Genomic DNA, 18,755 nt, shown 5'->3' with positions numbered 1-18,755 from the left:
TGTGTGTGTACACAACTGCGCACTCGTCCTCAGGCAGGAAGCATGGGTGGAGGCCTTTACACATGGTCTGTTTTCTGCAGGCCAATCTTATTTGGTGAACAATTATTTTATCTTATTAAAAACAAGCCTCTATGATGAAGTCGAATACTGAATACGCATGCATTTTAAAATCTGTAATTATCTTTTAGGAATGGGAGAGCCAAAGATGTGTTTTCAAAAATTTAAACAGTGTAAAAGGCCATATAGTGAAAAATAAATCTCATCCTTGTCCTCTAGTTCCCCAGTTCCTCTCCTGAGAGGTGGAAACAGAACTTTCTACATTAATATGGCTTTACTATTTCATTGTCTTTATTGACTATACTATGGTCAAGGCAAATAAATGAATCTTTCATTATAGGAACTTCCTGAAAGACCTACCAACACTTCGAGAGAAAGGGTCAACAGTTTGTACCTTAAGACTTTGTTTTCATAATCCTACAATATACCATGACCCTTACCCAATCCTTATCAAGTCCTCAATTTCAAACCAAACTGCAAATTCTCAGTAAAATTTGACTGCCAGCGCCACCACCCCCCTCAACAAGCTACCGTACTGAACTAGCAGTAAGTAACAAATTCAGCCTTGTCTTATCCACTGGTTATGTCCATTTAGGGGAAGCCGGAATACGTCGGAGGCAGACCCAGTGAGTAGGCTTTTTGCCTGTTTCAAGAGCGTGCGTCAGGTGCATTTTCACGTAGAGAAAGAGACTTCACAGCTGTCTTGAGCTGCAGACTGCCCCTGCAACCGAGGGTCTGAATCACTCTCCTAGGCAGTTGGGGACCGAAGATGAAAAGGTTGGAGAAGAGCTGATTTAGGGGACCTGGGAGGAGGCATAAGAGCTGGGGAGAAGGGGAGAGCGAACAAGAGAGAGAGGGCGAGAGAGAGAGAGAGAGAGAGAGAGAGAGAGAGAGAGAGAGAGAGAGAGAGAGAGAGAGAGAGAGAGAGAGAGAGAGAGGGAGGGAGGGAGGGAGAGGGAGGGAGAGAGAGGGAGGGAGAAAGAGAGAGCGCGAGCGCGTGTGTACGGGAGCTGCACTGGGGTGGGGAGGCCAGGTGAATGGGAGGAGGGGGTGGGGAATTTAGATGCTTCCCTAGCCCTCATTTAAGACCTGGTTCGTCCCTTCCGCTAGGAGCAGCGTTTCCCCTCCCAGAGAAGGCTGAGGAAGCCCGGGGGGTTCAAATCGCGGCGGGCTGCAGGAAAGGGGAGGGAAGGGAGTGGACCTGGCGATCTCCGGCTGGGGCGGGGCCAGGGCTGGGGAGAGTCCTAATATAGAGCCGGCGCTGCGGGAGAGCAGGGCAGCGCGGAGACTGGAGCTCTAGAGCCCGGCAGAGCCTAAGAGTGTCTGCTAGTCCCGCTGTCCCGGCCTCGCGCCGCTCCGGCCATAGCCGCACCGGTAAGTGCGGGCCACCCTAAGAGCTCAAGGCGGATGCTGCGCTCCTGCGGGCTTCACTTCCCCCTACCCTCTGCCCCGGCTCGGCATCCGTTCGGCATCGGCTGCGCGCTGAGTCACCGCGCCCCGTGCCCATGCTTCCCCTTGCGGGTGCCGGTCTAGGCTGCGCCGCGACCCGTGAGCCTCCAGAGAGGAGAGACGGCCGGGCCTGGGGAGCCTGGCCACCGCGGGCTTGTCCCGCAGGGAGCCTAGGGGATCCTGGCCTGAACTGCAGTAACCCGCCCGGTCCGCCTTTGCGCTCCTCCGCTTCTTCTCCTGACTTATCCTTCCTTTGCAGAGCCACTGTCTAGAGCCCCAGCCTCGCCACCATGAGAGTCCTGCCGGTGTGCCTGCTCCTCTGTGCCTTGGTCGTGAGGGACTCCAAAGTGAGTGGCTTCCCTGCTTTGACTTATGGCGGCGGGAGGGGGCTCGCAAGACCCCTGAACAGCGCCGGGGAAGGAAGGGGCTGCACAGGGAGCTGGAGTCCGAGTGCATCCACAGCGGGGCCAAACCCTCCCTGGGAAATGGGACAGGTGTGGCACTGGGGCCTTGAGAACCAAGGGAACCGCACTTGCCGGCAAGGGAGGAAGAAGCCATAGGGACTGTTCCAGCCTGCTGGCACCTGATTTGTGAAGCTTGCTTGAGTCAATCCTTTTCTCCCTGCTGGAAACCTATGACCTTCCTTCCATGTGTGGTCTAGTTAGACATGAACAGGGTGAGGAGAGAGGGAACTGGAAGGAGGGGTTTGTTTGGGGACTGGGGCTAGTTTATCCTTACCCGGGAGTGCCAGGAGCACTGGACCTTTGGTGAACTTTCTCTTTGACACCCCCCCCCCCCGCCTCATTTCTTCCAGGGCAGCCATGAACTTCATCAAGTGTCTGGTGCATGTGAGTATCCACCCCTTGCACAATATCTGGTTGCACAGATATCTTGGAAAATCCTCAAGGGGCAACCCCTCCCTGGCCCTGCTGTAGGGCTGACTCCCCCCCCCCCCACCCCTTGCCTCCTCCCACGCTCCTTGCTTACCCCTCAACCTTTGTGCTCTCCAGCGAACTGTGGCTGTCTGAATGGAGGAAAATGTGTGTCCTACAAGTACTTCTCCAACATTCAGCGATGCAGCTGCCCAAAGAAATTCCAAGGGGAACACTGTGAGATAGGTACGGGGATCCTGACTCTAACTGGGGAGGACAGAGTAGCACAGATTTGGGGGCAGGGAGACATGGGTGGGATGCAAGAGCAGGCAGGAGTTAGGTGGAGGTGGAGGGAGGGCATCTTCATTCCTGTGTGATATACATAGTCAAACACAAACACATAAAGCTGTGGCTGCGGGAATATAAAGTAGGGATGGAAGGAGACACTTTCCAATGTCTTCTGCCAGACCTGAAATCATGTGCGGACCAGCAGGATCTCTAGGGTACCTGTCTCAACTTTCTCCTCTTTCTAATCTCATCTGCATATCCTTCCATAGATACATCGAAAACGTGCTATGAGGGGAATGGTCACTCTTACCGAGGGAAGGCCCACACTGATATCATGGGCCGGCCCTGTCTCGCCTGGAACTCTGTCACCGTCCTTCTGAAAACGTACCATGCCCACAGAACTGATGCCCTGCAGCTGGGCCTGGGGAAACACAATTATTGCAGGTGAGGTGGGGGCAGCAGGGACCCTCCTCATGGCCTCACAGAAACCCTTGTTGCCATCCTTTCTGCTTCCCGAGTGCTGGCCATAGCATGAGAAAATCAAGGCCTCTGGTTGAGTCTTCCCTGGAGGGGAGGATGCAGAAATGGCATTCTGGGCTGGAATGACACCCCCCTCCCCTTTGTGCTGCCAGGAACCCAGACAACCGGAGAAGGCCCTGGTGCTATGTGCAGGTTGGCCTAAAGCAGCTTGTCCAGGAGTGCATGGTGCACGACTGCTCTTTTGGTGAGTGTCACTGGCCTGTTTATGATGGGGGTGTGGAAGGGGACAAACAACAAACTCATATGTTCCCTTATTCCATCATCACAGGAGGGATGAGGAGGGAGGCCTGCCTGGCCCTGAAAAACTGGGAGGTCAGAGGACCAGAAGGACATTTGATCCTACCTCCCTCTCCAAGATACACCTCTCTCTCTCCTGCAGGAAAAAGTCCCTTCTCTCCTCCAGAAAAAGGAGACTTTCAGTGTGGCCAGAAGGCTCTGAGGCCCCGCTTTAAGATTGTTGGGGGCGAATTCACCACCATCGAGAACCAGCCTTGGTTTGCAGCCATCTACAGGAGGCACCGCAGCGGCTCTGTCACCTACGTGTGCGGTGGCAGCCTCATCAGCCCCTGCTGGGTGGTCAGCGCCACCCACTGCTTCATGTATGTCCCTCTGTCTCTTCTCCCAGACCCTCCGGCCCTACCCCCAAACAGATCCCTTTCTCCTTCCCAGCAAAGGATTCCACTTGAATTCTACCCCCTCGGCCTCTCTCCCTATGGCTCATGACTGTGGGGACAAGAGATGCTCTGAGGTCACCGTGGTGGGGAGGGGGAGGTGACAGGGTCTCATGAGATCAGACAGTCTGACAGGGCTCCTCTCCCACAGTAATCACCAGGAGAAGGAGGACTACATTGTCTACCTGGGTCGGTCAAACCTCAACTCCAGAACGCCTGGGGAGATGAAGTTTGAGGTGGAAAAGCTCATCCTGCATGAGGACTACAGTGAAGATACCCTTGCTCACCACAATGATATTGGTGAGTAGAAAACCCTCATCAGCCATAACAAGGATGGCTTGGGGGAGCAGGGTCCAAGGAGAGACCCAAGTGGGAGGTTGAGCTTGTAGGGAAACTTAAAGACTCTGCTTTAACAGCAAAGGGAGTGGTGGGGAAGTGTTCAGAGTGACATACGCAAGGGGCCTGGTGCTCCTCTGTAGACTCCCTGATTTTCCAAATAGCCTCCTCTGGGTGGCAGTGGCCCTGGGGGCATATAGCATGGGCTGGGACACTCCTTTGGTTGTTGGATGCAGCCTCTGCCTGTCCCAGGATATAGAACTTGGAGAAAGCACTGGGCTAGATTTCAGCCCAGCTCCCTCAGAAAAAATCCCCATACAGCTGTATGCAGCAGCCCCAGCTGTCCAAGCCTCTGTCAGCGGCTGGAACAAAGCCCTTGAGGTGTGGAACAGGAGAGGCTTGTCTCTGGTGACAAGGTGCCAGCAGGCCTCCTGGGATGACCTCTGACCTAACTGATGTAGGAATAGACAACCACTCCCTCGGGGTTTGGAGGGGAGAGATGGTGACAACCTGACAAGGTGGTGATCTATCCCCTCTGACCCCTTCCTCCTCCTCCAGCCTTGCTGAAGATCCGTTCCAACACGGGCCAGTGTGCGCAGCCATCCCGGTCCATACAGACCATCTGCCTGCCGCCAGAGAGCGGTGATGCCCGTTTTGGCACAAGCTGTGAGATCACTGGCTTTGGAAAAGAGAGTTCCTGTAAGTGACACGTGGGTCTGACTGAGAGGGTCCGGGGTGGGGGAGTGGTGGTGTTGTAAACTGGAAGTGAGCTCAGCTTGATCAACAGAGGACCGTGCAGGTAGAGATGGAAGCACTACGGAGGCAGCAGACAGGTCCAGGGATGGAGTGAGGAGTGCTGTTTAGGGAATGATGGGCTACAGAGTTAAATGGGTGGGAGTGAGGGACTAGAAGCGGGGTAAAGACCTAGATTTGGGTGGAAAAAGGAAAGAGGCTTTCCCTGGAAGGGACACTTTTTGGTCCCCTCCCTGGCAGAGAGTCCAAATGGGCGAGCTGGACAGACACATCTCACGTAAATTCCTCCCTGTTTCCTCCCCCAGCTGACTATCGCTATCCAGAGCAGCTGAAAATGACTGTTGTGAAGCTGGTCTCCCACCAGCAGTGTCAGCAGCCCCACTACTACGGCTCTGAAGTCACCACCAAAATGCTTTGTGCCGCTGACCCACAGTGGAAAACTGATTCCTGCCAGGTGAGAGTTCCAAGCATCTCTCTCCATCAACCTCAGATCTCCCCTGGGCTCCTGGGCCTGTCCCTACCAGTTTTGGGGAGCCTCTCTCCAGCCAAAGCCCTAAGAAGCCAGGACCAGGGACGGAGGTCTTAGAAGGCTTAAAGCAACCCTGTGTTTACCGAACATTGGTCAAGAGCCTGGCTTTGTGCTAGGCACTTCAGACTCGGGGAGGGAGGGGGACTAAGACCATAAGAACGGGAAAACAATAGAGAATAACACAACTCGGTGCTCAGAGAGTGGTGTGAATTATAAGTGATCTGTTCAGGAGCGGGAGGTGAGCGCCAACTAAATGGCCAGGTAGCGGGGGTTTTAGAGACAATGTGACTCAATAGGGATTCGAGGAGGCAGAGGGAAGAAAGGAGAGCATGTCAGTTGAAAGATACAAAAATGAGAATAAGCATGGCATATTTTGGGATGGGAAGGAGAAGTGGGGTCTATGAATGTGGACAGAATAGTAGATTGGAAAGCCAAGCAGAGGATTTTAAACTTGTTGTGGTAGGAAAGGGAAGTTCACTAAGGACTCTGATTCTAGGAAACTCTCCCCTCTCTCTCGGGCATGACTGGGTGGTAGGATCAGATGGCCCCCTTCTCGCTTCTCCCAGGGCTCACCTTGGTGTCTTCGGCTTAACAGGGAGATTCGGGGGGCCCAATGGTCTGCTCCATCCAAGGCCGCCTGACTCTGACGGGGATTGTGAGCTGGGGCCGAGATTGTGCCATGAAGGACAAGCCTGGCGTTTACACCAGGGTCTCAAGCTTCCTGCCTTGGATCCACACTCATACCGGGGGAGAGACTGGCCTAGCCCTCTGAGGGCCCCCAGAGAGCCAAGGGAGGAGAGGGGCGCCGCCCACTCCTATGCTGACCGTCATTTTTGCAGTAGGGCCACCTGCACCAGCTATGTATAAGGAAGAAACTGCGGAAGATGGGCTCTGCTGAGATGGTTTTGTTTGTGCTGCCCACTGGGGTGAACGACAATAGCTTTACCCTCAGATACGGGCCTGGGTGCTGGGTGCCCAGATCCTCCCCCTCCGGCCAGGACGGAAGGGTGGTCCTGAACCAGGATGGTACTGTCGTCTTCGGAACAAAAACCTGGAGTTAAAAATGGCACCTCCTGTGCATAGGTGGAAGGAGAGCCAGCTCCCCACTGTTGGGAAATGAATTATTTCCCAATTAGGAAGTGTAACGGAACTGAGGTCTCTTGAGAGAGCTTGGCCAATGTGGGCACAGTGGCTTAGAGAAGAGAGACCCTGATGACTCGAGGGAAGGGTTCTAACATTCCACGACTGTATCAGGGCACGTTATACATGCATGTGTGTGTTTGCACACTTGTGCACAGGATGTGTCAGTGTAAGAGTTGGTGTTCTGTATCTGACTACAAGTCTAGATATGTCCCCCCAATTGTATGGACTGTGATGCCACATGAAATGGTCTGTTTGGAGAGGTCGTGGGTCACTCCTGGGACCCACCTGGGTCTCTCATGTGGTGATAGCTATAAATGTATTATTCTAGGGCAGGGGCTAGGACTAGCACTAAATTTTCAGTTTCACTTTCACATTGATGCCCATTTCTTGGCCAGTTATCCCTTCTGACCTTCCAGGAGAGTTCATCCAATCCTCACTGAGTGAAGTGAGAACCACTCCTGTACACTAAATATTTAATAATTATATTCTGTTATTTTTATTTATATATATTTTTGTAATTTTGAATGAAGATGATCAATAAAATATGATTTTTCTGAAGATTTTGGCTTTTCCCTGGTGCCTGTATGAGAGGGAGTTGGGAGTACAAAAAGAAAATGACAGTGGCGGCACGTACCCCAGAGTTTCTGGTGGGGCTACATCTCTGGACTTCACGGGGCTTTGGGAAGCGGAGGCTGGGAGAGTTGTAGAGCAGGCCCTCCATTGCACATAAGGTACAAAAAGGTGCCCAAGCCAGAAGCCCACAGCGTGGTACCTGTGTGCAGGCTTTGTCCACTCCCAATTCCCCCCTCAGTCTGATGCCTTTGTGCAGTGCACATGTTGTACAACTGTACATAGTGACCCTCTTTAGGATTTATTCCACCGTATTCTCTTCACTCTGCTCCCCAACAATCCTTGGGCTGACATCAACCAAAGAGGACACTTGCATGAGTGAAAACTGCTGATCCAAAACCCAGCCCGGGGGTGGTTTGGGGTGGGAGAAGGGTATAGCCCAGTGGTAGAGTGCATGCTTAGCATGCACAAAGTCATGGGTTCAACCCCCAGAATCTCCGTAAAGTAAAAAAATAATAATGATAATAAATAAATAAATATTAGCCCCCCAAAAAACAAAAAATTAAAAATTAAAATACAAAAAAAACCCCAAAAACCAGCCTAGCTTGAGTCTGTGGCATTCAGGGAACAGAAACCATAATTTCCCATCATCTGTGCTTGGGGCTGGAGCTCAGTTTCCTCATTGTGTTATTGAAGCCCCTGATCAGCCATCACTATCCCTAATATCAAGGAGCCCAGAATCTAAAGCGGGGTGATATCCTAATAGGGGTGAATATATATTTTGAACCAAACATCAGTGTCTGAAGAACTGGGTATAGAAGGCAGGCAGGGAGATAGAGCTGGATGCCAAAATATTGGAATTTCCGAACTACATTAATGAGTTTTGGCAGTGTTTCTTAACCAAGTCATCTGAGAACTATATATATATTTGTCTATGCCCCACCCACTGAGACTGTTATTCAGGTCAGGGCTGGTTCCAGGGCTCATGATTTTAGAAAAATTCCCCAGGTGCTTCTGGTATGCAGCCCTGATTGAGATCTGTTAGGGACAATTGGCCAGATTATGTGAAGGACTCAGTAAATTCAAGATGTGATCAGCATATGCTCTCTGCATGAACAGTTAGTTTTCTGAGTGGGATTTGGGAGTACAAGGTCTCCTGGACTTTCTGTTCAGAGGATCCCTAGACCATGGACCTCCGGAGGGCAAGGACCCGGAGTATTCAGTTTTTGTCCCCGTAATCTAGCATGTCATTTCATTTAGTATGATGCAGTGGTTCCAGAGCATGGATTTTGGAGTCAGGTGGCCTGGACTAGACTCCTGGCTCTAAAACACTAGCTGTGTGACTTGGGAAAGACTCTTCTCCTTTTGTGCCTCAGTTTCCTCATCTGTATAAAAGAGATAATAATGTCTACCTCTCAGGATTGTTACAAGGATTCATGAGTTCATAAGTCTCTTGGCCATAATCCTGGCACCTACTAAAGGCACAAAAACAGTAGCTACTATTACAAAATCCTGTAAATTGAATTGAATTGAATGGGAACCCCCTCTCCTCTTCCACCCCAGGATTGCACAGGTGTGTTTTGTGGCAGCTGAAACTTACTAGGAGAGAAAAGGCAAGATGTGAGGCCCAAGGGCCCAGCCCAGGCTGAGTTGCTGCTCAGCCTCTGCTTTCCCCCGCAGGGGCCAAGAAAGGTCTTGTTCCAACTTGAGCATCACCAGCATCAGGGCTCTCAGACACTGAAAACAGGAAGTCTCAGCCCCACTGGTTGAGCAATGACACTGCTAGCTCTCTTCAGACCATTTCCCAGCCACCAGCCCGACCCCCAGCCAGCTGCTGCTTCTTCCCAGTCACAGACCACACTTGGGGTTGGCAGGGGATAGGCCACTTCTCCAGCAGCCAGTTTCATGGCTCCAGATACTCCCCTGTCACACACTTTAGGGACAACCTTCTAGTACTTCCTATGCACTGGACATTGCACTAAGTTCTTCATATATTATCTGGTTTAATCTTCGTAACAACTCTATGAGGCAGGTGCAGTCATTAGCCCTATTTTACAGCAGAGAAAATGGAGGCATAGAGAGATTGGCCAGCCCAAGGCGATGTCGGGTGGTGAGTGCCAGACCCAGGCAGCTGGCTCCAGAGTGCACAGGTCCGGCACTACGACACATGAGCTCTCAGCAGGGCCCACCCTGCAAAGAGACAGCAGCCCTCTTTTCAAGCTCCTTACTTCAGGGATGCAGGGTGCAGGGAGGCTAAGTGTATCAGAATTTCAACTCTGGCCTAGATTCTAATCCTTTCCTCTTAAAAGATTCCCAGACCAAGGAAAGAAATCACCCTTAGCCACCAGTTTCAAAGTCAAACTTCCCCCTTCTCAAGCTAACCTCAGACTTTTGGGTTAAAACCTGATAGCCTTGAAGTGGTTTCCGTTTTCACCAGCACTCCTCCTTCTGAAATAGTCTGTGGCCCGTTCTACTATCAGAACTCAACTTGATTTCCACTCATGCTCTGCCTTTCCCAAGCCAGCCCTGTACAACAACCACACCCCCGCCCATACCCGCCACCTGGTGTGTCCACCTACCATCCCAACAGCAAACATTTGGGGCTGCCCTTTGAGTCAGACACAGTAGAGGAGTTTGCTGAGGTGTTCTTTAAATAACAGTACTACTGAAATATATTAATTCACATGCCACTCAATTCACCCATTTAAAGTGTACAACTCAATGATTTCTAGTATATTCCCAAAATTGTGCAAATATCACCACAATTAACTACAGAAAAATTTTGTCACCTCAAAAAGGAACCCTGTGAGACAGGAAGGAAGGGGGCAGGGCACAGCCATTCAAGGAATAACACAGCAATTAACACCAGAATGGCAGTAGGCCTTGAGGCTCAATATGGTGGGAGATTTGACTTCTAGTAGAACTTGCACTTCATTATACGCTCACTGTAACATACTAGCATGGTGAATAACATGCCCACAGGCGCCATGACAATCCCAAGGCTAGCCACAAAAGGTCAAAGAGTGGGAAATGGCCAACTTCCTGGGAATCCCAGCCCCTTCCCCAGGGTAGTTAGATTGGTCCTTCTACTTATTAGTATATGAAACTACTGAGTCCATAAAAACCGCCTTTTTGCTCACTCTTCTTTGGAGATGGCCTGCACTTTGTCTATGGAGTGTGTACCTACTCTTACTCTAATCTGAGCCCCTAAACCACACACCTTTCTCTTGCCTTGAAACAGCCTACACTCTATGTAGTATGTATCTCTCTAAATAAACCTTCCTCTACTCAACTGTGGCTCACTCTTGAATTCTTTCCCATGCAAAGCCAAGGACCCACTCTTGGCGGCGCACATCCCAGGGACTCAACAGAGACCTGGGACAAGGCCCTCCTCACACCTCACGTCCTTTTTTCCTGTATCACCTGTACCCATCAGCAATCACTTTCTTTTTCTCCCCAATTTCCTTAGCCTCTAATCTACTTGCTGTCTCTACGGTTTGGCCTGTTCTGGACATTTCATATAAATAGAATCATATAATAAGTGGTCTTCTGTGACAGACTCTTCCCCTGCCATGATGATTTCCAGTTCTGTCACGCTGTAGCCATGTATCAGTGGTGGTGTTGAGTTTCAAGCAGCAAATTCGGAGAAAAGGTAGTCTAGGCCCCCTTCTGACCTTGCAGTCCCACGGAGTCCTTCAACAACCTTAAAACGTTTTTTCTTTAAGGATCTAGACACCAAGCGTTGTTTTAGATGCTGGGGATACAAGAATGAATCGGACGTAGTCCCAGTCCTCACAAAATTGCAAAGGAGACAGAACCATGCCCGCAATTTAATGTGAGAAATGCTATAATAAAGTGCACGGAACAGTGATGAGGAAGCAATTAATTCTGCCTTGGCACATCAAGGAAGACTTTACAGGAGAGGTGATATTTTACCTGGGCCTTCAAAGATGCAAAGAAATTTGCCAAACATGGAGGAAAAAGGCATTCCAGGCTTTGGGAAGAACATGAAGGCATGAAAGGCAAGGCATTCTCAAAAAGTGATGAATAAACTGTTGTGGTAGAGAAAAGAGTGTGAGGGCCAATGAGCAAGCAGAAGAGTGGAGGGAGCACTGGTCAGGAGCTGCTGGGATCCGGCTAATAAGGACCCTTAGGCAGGGCTGATACTTAGTAGCAGGCGCCAGTACTGCTCATCACTAAAAGGCTGCTGTCCCAAGGTCCCTTCCATGTAGCTCCTGTCACCCAGTGTCTCTCCACTTCTTCATGACCCAGCAACCATAGGGTTAATGCCTGGCAGAGGGTCCCCAACAGGGGCCTCTGAGATTCCCTCCCTCCTCCAGCTGCTGTCCAAGTGTTGGTACTCTGAAGTCTTCCTGCTAGTTAAATATTTTGAATATCACCTCTTGCCCTCAGGTAGTATGTTTCCAAATCTAGAAAGTTAATTAAGGTCAAAGAGGCATACTTTTTTTTTCTTTTTCTTCTTAACTAAAAATTTCCACCCAATTCTGAAAGTCAAATGCTTCCATAGCATTCCACAGCCATTGTTAACTTGTATCATCTCTGGCTTCTTGAGTCTCCTCTGCCACCTCTGCTTGGCCTGGAATTTTGGGTCCCCCAAGGTCAGATCCTAGATTAGCTCCTCTTTCCACCCTCAACTTTCTCCCACACAGTTTTATTCACACCCAGGCTTAAATTACCACCAACAAACAGTTGATTCACAAAAGCTTATTTCCAGCCAGACCTCTCCTCTGAGCTCCAAACCCTTATTTTCCATTGTCTGCTTTACACCCACTTCTAGGTTTGTCACATATGGGGCACCTCAACCTGCCCCAAATTAGTTCTGTCTTCAGGCCTCAAACTGATGGACTTCTTCCATTATTCTCTGGCTCAGGTCATGGTACCACCTCCATTCACCTCCAGAAGCCTAGGAGTCATCCTGACGCTTCTCTCCTCTCACCCACCTCATCCCATCGGGTCACCAAATCCTGGCAGTTTGCCTAATAGCTCTTGAAGTCATCCATTTGTCTCCATTTTTATCACCACCATTACTTGAGCCCATGCAACCATCAACTCATGCCTGGACCACCACAATAGCTTCCCAATGGCCTCCCTCACTGACCCTTATTTCTCCTTTTACTCCCTCCCACCACCACCCCCACTCCTCCTCCCAATCCATTCTGCTTACATGAAGCAAGAAATTCTTTTGAAAATGCAGATGTGCTCAATGACTCCCATTGCTCCTGGCTGGTTAGCTTGGGCAGGGCCTGGCCCCTTCTTCCTCTCCAACCTCTCCCAGTCTTGCCCTACTCAGCCATTCTCTTACAGTTCCTCTGTTACCGCAGGGCCCTTGTTCACAATGTTCCTTCTGCCTAGGACTTTTCCCAGACTTTCTTTGGCTGGTAAAGTTCTTCCTCATGCTTCAGAGATTGCTTCACCAAGGAAGTCTTTCCTGTGTTGTCTCTGTCTGCTATTTTGTCTACAGTCTTATCACGCTATGCACCACTTCTCTGATGCACTTGTCACTACTGCAATAACACTATTTGATTAACGTTTGCTTTTCCCCACCAAACTGTAACCTCTGCGAGGGACAGTATGCTTTCTATCACCACTATATCCCCAGCACCAAGCATGATGTCTAGAATATGGCAGACAACTAACAAATATTTATTGAGAGAAGGCATTCTGATGAGTTTCTGTCCATCTTTCCTCTGCTTCTTCTTTTACGTAGTTGTGTTTACACTCTACCCATAATTTTGTATCTTATCTTTCGCCTTTGTCATATTTTGTCATAAACCATTTCCTGTGGTATTACAAATCTCTCCAAGCCTATGCGTGTAATGGAACTAATAATAACATTCATCCAACCTACCTTTCTGGACTGAGGCATCACAGATTAAGTAGGTGAAAGTTCTTTGTAATCTCTATGTACATATGAGACGGTATTATTTGCATTTAAGAGGAAATGGAGGTGAAATTTCTTTCTGGTGCCCTCCTCACCCTTGGTTTTATACCTCTTTTCCCTGGGCATTTTTTGTTTTTGTTTTTTGGTGCCCTTGTTCTGCCTGACCACCTCGTTAAGGGCTAAAATAACTCATTAACTTTAATATGCTACCAGCCCAAGGAGGTTTGCATTTTTTAAAAGGACATCTAAAAGAAGGGCACTTAGGCCAAGGTGATGAAGTTTGGGGGCTGGGAGAGGCCTCAAGATATGCACTGATTTACCCTTGACTCATTTCACTCATTAATTTGACAAACACTTTATTGAGAGTTGGTTGTGGGCCTGCCACTGTGCTGTGTACCGGGTGTAGAGATGGAAGACCCAGTCTCAGCTTCAGTGGGTGGAAGTAAAGTGGAGGGGACAGATAAGCCAATGAATAGAGTACAGTGAGAGCGCAGCTGTACCGAAGACATGTGAGATGGGCGTGGAGGGCTGAGAGCGGAGTCTCGATGGGCTAACATGGAAGGGAGAAACGACCATCTGAGCAAAGGAAACAGCACGTGCAAAGCTAAAGAGGAAGCAGAACACGTGGGGCATTCAAGGAACTGCAGGGAGTTCAAGTGGATGGGCTACAGGGCCAACTTTGGAGAGGTGATGTGGCTGGAGGGATTGGCGAGAGCTGAAACCTGAGGGCCTAGAGGACCCTGCCTGCCACACGAAGGACTTTGGGCTTTATTGTGATGGGGAGTCGTTAGAAAGTTTGAAGCATGGGGAGCAGTGTGAAAGATTGATTAAAAGAAGATTATTTGGCCTAGATGACTATGGGCAGGGAAAACCAGCTCAGAGACGAGTACAATAATCCAGGTAGGCACTGAAGAATGTCTGAACCAGCACAGTGGGGTGGGAGGGGAGGGTACAGATGCGGGAGCCTTGGTGGGGACAGGATAGCCTTGGAACCTGGCTGGGGTGAAAGGCGGAGAAGGACACATCATCGGGTTTAGCCTCCTGCCCTCGGACAGGTGAGATACTGCATAATTTTACAGATGAGAAACTGAGGTTCTACCCTAAGCAATTTCCCTAAAGCCCCATCTAGTAGGTAATAGACCAGACTAGAGTGGCTACTGGTGGAAGTGTGGGGATTAGTATCCACAGGGCAAGCCAGACCTGCTCTTGGCCTCTGTGACTCTGTCCACTCAAAGGAGAACTTTTTCATCACCCTAATCATCAAGTGGTGATGTCATCCAACACTTCAGGGGTTGAGGCTTGTTCCCTAAACATCCCACATCTGCTCAGCCCTGTGACCATGCTTCTGACTGAAGGAGCTTCTCCCAAACCTCCCAGTCCTGTGATGCACTGTCAGCGAACCAGTGGATGGGTCTGTGGTAGGGGATTAGCAGACGCTGGATCTAGCTGTTTGCTTTCTGGCTTCCTAGAACTGAGACATGACTTCTGGTGTTTGAGAAGATCATAAGCACTTGGCACATAGTCAGGTTCTGCATGCAGGATGTGAAAATGAAGTGGATTTTGTAAGAACTCTGACTTGTGGGGTTTTCAGCCCAATCCCTCCATCCCCCTTTTCTGTGGTCTGCCAACTGCCTTTAATTTCTCACTCTCTTTTAATATGAAGGAAAGGGAACGACTTCCCTCTCTCACCTGGCTCTTCCCATCTTTGCTCTGCAGTCTCCTTAGCTCTCTCCAGAGCGTATGTATAAGCTGGGGTCAATGCCACTGGCAAATGGGACTTCAAGTTTGGTTTCACCCCTAAGTAGTTTGGTGACAAGGCTCAGCCCCAACCTCAGTTTTTCTCTTATTCCTCACTACACCTGTATACCACTTACCATCACACAATGAGAGGCTCTGCCAGGGGAGCTCCAAGCTTTGCAGTCCCAGCAGAATTGGATGTACGTGTGGAGTTAACAGCTATTGATCAGATCACTTTTATTCTCCACTGGAATCTGGCCACCATCCCTGGCCTTGGAGAGCTATTAGAATTTTGCCAGGATGCCCTATTGGTGGACATACCAGAAGTCCTGCTGTGACAGCAGCCTATTGTAGCCCTGTCAAAGCAAGACACCCTCAGGCCCTTTATCTCAGCCCTTTCTGTCTCCTTGGCTGGACTACTTCATGGCTGAGAGAATGAGAAAGGATGGATAGAGACACAGAATGGGATAAACACTTTGCTTAAAACAAGTCTAAAGCGGTTGTTCTTAGGACAGTCCTTAAATCAGCAACTTCAGCATCGCCTGGCATTCGTGAGAAGTGCAAAATTATCAGCCCCCCCCCCATATCGACTGAATCAGAAACTCTAGAAGTGTGGCCTGGCAATCTGTGTTTTAACAAGACCTCCAGGCGATTCTGTTACATACTCAAGTTTGAGAACCGCTGATCTAAGGTGTTGATTCTCAGACTTCAGCATGTATCCAAATCACCTGGGGAAGCTTATTAACCATAATCGGGTTAAACAAAACTGGACTGGTGTCCGGGCAACTGTACCTTTAGCAAGTTCCCTAGATGATTCTGACATTCATCAAAGATTGAGAATCACTGATCTAAGGAATTAATTTTATCAATTAGCCGAGTCTCCTGGGGAGGGAGCAGACAGAAGGCTGTGGAAATGCCTCTCAAAGTTCCAAATGCCATCTGTATCTGAACCTCTGGGGAGCTTGTCAGAAAAGCAGAATCTGAGTATCAGATGTATTGAACCAGACTTTCTGACCTGAGGCGCTGGCATCTACATTCAGAGTTCTCCAAGTGATTCTTTTTTTTTTTTTTTGAGTAAAAATAGATTTATTCAGAGAGATGCATACTCCACAGACAGAGTGCAGGCTGTCTTAGAAGGCAAGAGAAAGGCCACGAGGTGTGGGGTTGGGTGCTTGGTTTAAAGAAAAAGCAGATACACACTCCATAGACAGAGCATGGGCCATCTTGGAAGGCCAGGGAGCGAAAGGCGTCCAGGTGATTCCTATGTACGTGAAAGCTTGATAACCCTTGAGCAACAGGTTGGCAAGTGTTCAAAATGGTAGCTGCACATTAGAATCACCTGGGGGGCTTTAACAATGACCTGATATCTGAACCCCACCTCCAGAGAATCTAATTTAATTGGTCTGAACTGGGGCTTCAATCGTTTTCACAAGTTATCCCCTCTACCCCCACCCAAGTGATCTTAATGTATAGGGTTAAGAACCATCAGGTTAAAGGATGACGCAGATCCAGGAAGAAACAGGCAACAGGACAAAACAAAGGAGTGCCAAGGAAACAATTGGTGGGAACCTGAGGGTGAGATTAGCTGGAAATATCAAATTGAAAGTCCAAAGGAGATAGAAAGGTGGAAGGGGCCTCAGGTAAGAGGGTGAGTAAGTTGGCTTCAGTGGTGTGGAGCTTGGTGTAGGAAAGGGGTTAGTGTATCACTTTCCTACTGCTGCTATAACAAATGACCACAAATTTAGTTAACCATAATCGGGCTAACACAAATGTATTATTTTACAGTTCTGGAGGTCAGAAATCCAAAATGGGTCAGCAGGGCTGCATTCCTTCTGGAGGCTCTAGGGGAGCAGAATCCATTTCCTTGCCTTTTCTGGCTTCTAGAGGCTCCCTGCATTCCTTGGCTTATGACTCCACGTCACTCTGACGTTTGCTTCTGTCATCACATCTCCTTCTCTCACTCTGATTCTCCTGTTTCCCTCTTATAAAGGTCCCTTATACACTGTGATTACACGGGCCCCTATCAGATCATCTAGAATAATCTCATCTCTGGATCCTTAACTTAATCACATCTGCAAAGTCTCTTTTACCGTGTGAGCTAACATAGTCATAGATTCCAGGGATTAGAATGTGGATGTTCTTAGGGGTCACAATTCAACCTACTCCAGTTTGCCCTCTGGTCCCCAAAGATTCATAACCATCACATATACCAAATACACTCACTCCATTCCAACATCCTTCCAAATCTCGACCCATTAGAGCATCAACTCAAAGTCTACAATCTCATCACCTCAAAAGCCCCACATTTCATCATCTAAATATTCTTCAATAAGGTATGGGTGAGGCACTGGATACAATCCATCCTACGGCCAATTTTCCCTCCATCTGTGAACCTGTGAGACTCAAGAAACAAGTAATCTACTTCCAGAATCAGTAAAGGATAATAGACATTCTCATTCAAAAACAAAGAAAGTGGAAAGAAAAAAAAGAAGTCACTGGTCCCAAGAAATTTCAAAATTCTACTGGGCAAACTGCTTCAGATTTCAAGGCCTGGCAATAACCCTTTGTGGCTCAAGGCTCTGTGCTCTGGGCTTGCCCTTCCTCTCTCAGAGTCATTCTTCCTTTCATTTGAAGGGTAAATTATGCTTTCAGCTAAGAAATTTTATCATCCTGTTTCCTGCTTGTAGAGTGTTGGGAGTCTGACAATCTTCTTTCATTTTGTTTTCTTTCTGTCCTTTTCAGTCCACAATGGCAGTATTTCTGCTGGTACAAAAGTCTGAAGAACCTTGTGGGTCTCCCATGTAAGTCACAGGCATTCACTGCATTAGACAAGAGGCTCCTCCACAGATTCTTCTTGGATGATCTCATCTCTGGTTCTGGATTCTGCTGAGATAGTTGTGGGGATCCACGCACAAGATGCCCAGTCCCTTGTAAAAGCCCTTTGTATTAAGGAATACTCTGACCTTCTGACCCTTACAAGGCATCTGCAAAAGGTTGTCCAGTCATATCTTTGACTTTCTCTCTAGAGCATTCTTTCCTGACAGTGAGTCTCCTAATTTTAGCATCTTTTCCAATCTGGATAGGTTGAGAATTTCCCAAACTACTAATTCCTGGTTCCTTTTTATTTAGAGTTCTTCTCTCGATTTAGCTCTTTCCTCTTACATTTTACAAGTAAAGAACAAACATAAACCCAGCTGCACCTTCAACACTTTGCTTGGAAATCTCCCAAATAACCTAGTTCATTCCTCAGAAGTTCTGCTTTCCATGTAACTATAGCATACAATTAAGCTCAGTTTCTGCCCTATGTAACAAAGACCCTTCCCTTTCGTCCTTCAGTTTCAAATAAAATATTCTTCACTTCCAGGCCCTCACCAGCTGTAACTTCAATGTCCATATTTTTAACAACATTCAGCTTATGGTTTAGATATAATCTAAATACCAGTTTTTCTATACTGTGCTCTTCACTTCCTTCTCATCCCTTACCAGTAGCGTTTTTAACATCCACAGCTCTACTAACAGGCTGTTTAAGGCAACCGAGGCCTTTTCTATTACGCTTCTAAAAACTCCTCCATCCACTGCCTACTGCCCAATTCCAAAGCCACTTTGTTTTTAAGGTATTTGTTACATCAGCACCCTACTCCTGGTACCCAAGCCTGCATTAGTTTCCTATTGCTGCTGTAACAAAGGACCACAAACCTAGCGGCTTTAAATAATATAAATGTATTACCTTATAACTCTAGAGTTCAAAAGTCTAAAATGAATCAGTAGGACTGGAGGCTCTAGGCAGAATCTGGTTCCTTGCCTTTTCCAGCTTCCAAAGGCTGCCCACATTCCTTGGCTCATGGTCCCAGAGCATTCTGACCTCTGCTTCCTCCATGACATCCCTTTCTTTCACTGTTGTCCTTCTG

General features: G+C 48.6%; 1 protein-coding gene across 2 annotated transcripts; it reads left to right on the top strand.

Annotated features, from left to right (window-relative positions):
* The first annotated feature begins 1,067 nt into the window (after positions 1 to 1,067).
* On the top strand, positions 1,068 to 7,196 carry PLAU (plasminogen activator, urokinase). Of its 2 annotated transcripts, none has more exons than XM_072971274.1 (11): positions 1,068 to 1,090; positions 1,766 to 1,853; positions 2,321 to 2,354; positions 2,517 to 2,624; positions 2,936 to 3,110; positions 3,299 to 3,390; positions 3,586 to 3,805; positions 4,029 to 4,177; positions 4,772 to 4,912; positions 5,272 to 5,420; positions 6,091 to 7,196. In XM_072971274.1, exons 2-11 carry the CDS (start codon positions 1,797 to 1,799, stop codon positions 6,265 to 6,267), a joined length of 1,302 nt encoding a protein of 433 aa, XP_072827375.1. In that variant the 5' UTR covers positions 1,068 to 1,090; positions 1,766 to 1,796; the 3' UTR covers positions 6,268 to 7,196. The 2 variants fall into 2 exon arrangements, with proteins under 2 accessions (XP_072827375.1, XP_006218942.2); XM_006218880.4 differs by lacking the exon at positions 1,068 to 1,090 and adding an exon at positions 1,248 to 1,431.
* Positions 7,197 to 18,755: the final 11,559 nt, after the last annotated feature.

This window comes from Vicugna pacos, chromosome 11, assembly GCF_048564905.1.
Source record: "Vicugna pacos chromosome 11, VicPac4, whole genome shotgun sequence".
Lineage (NCBI taxonomy): Eukaryota > Metazoa > Chordata > Mammalia > Artiodactyla > Camelidae > Vicugna > Vicugna pacos.
Note: the sequence above shows the minus strand (reverse complement) of the source record. Positions and strands in the feature narration are given on the sequence as shown.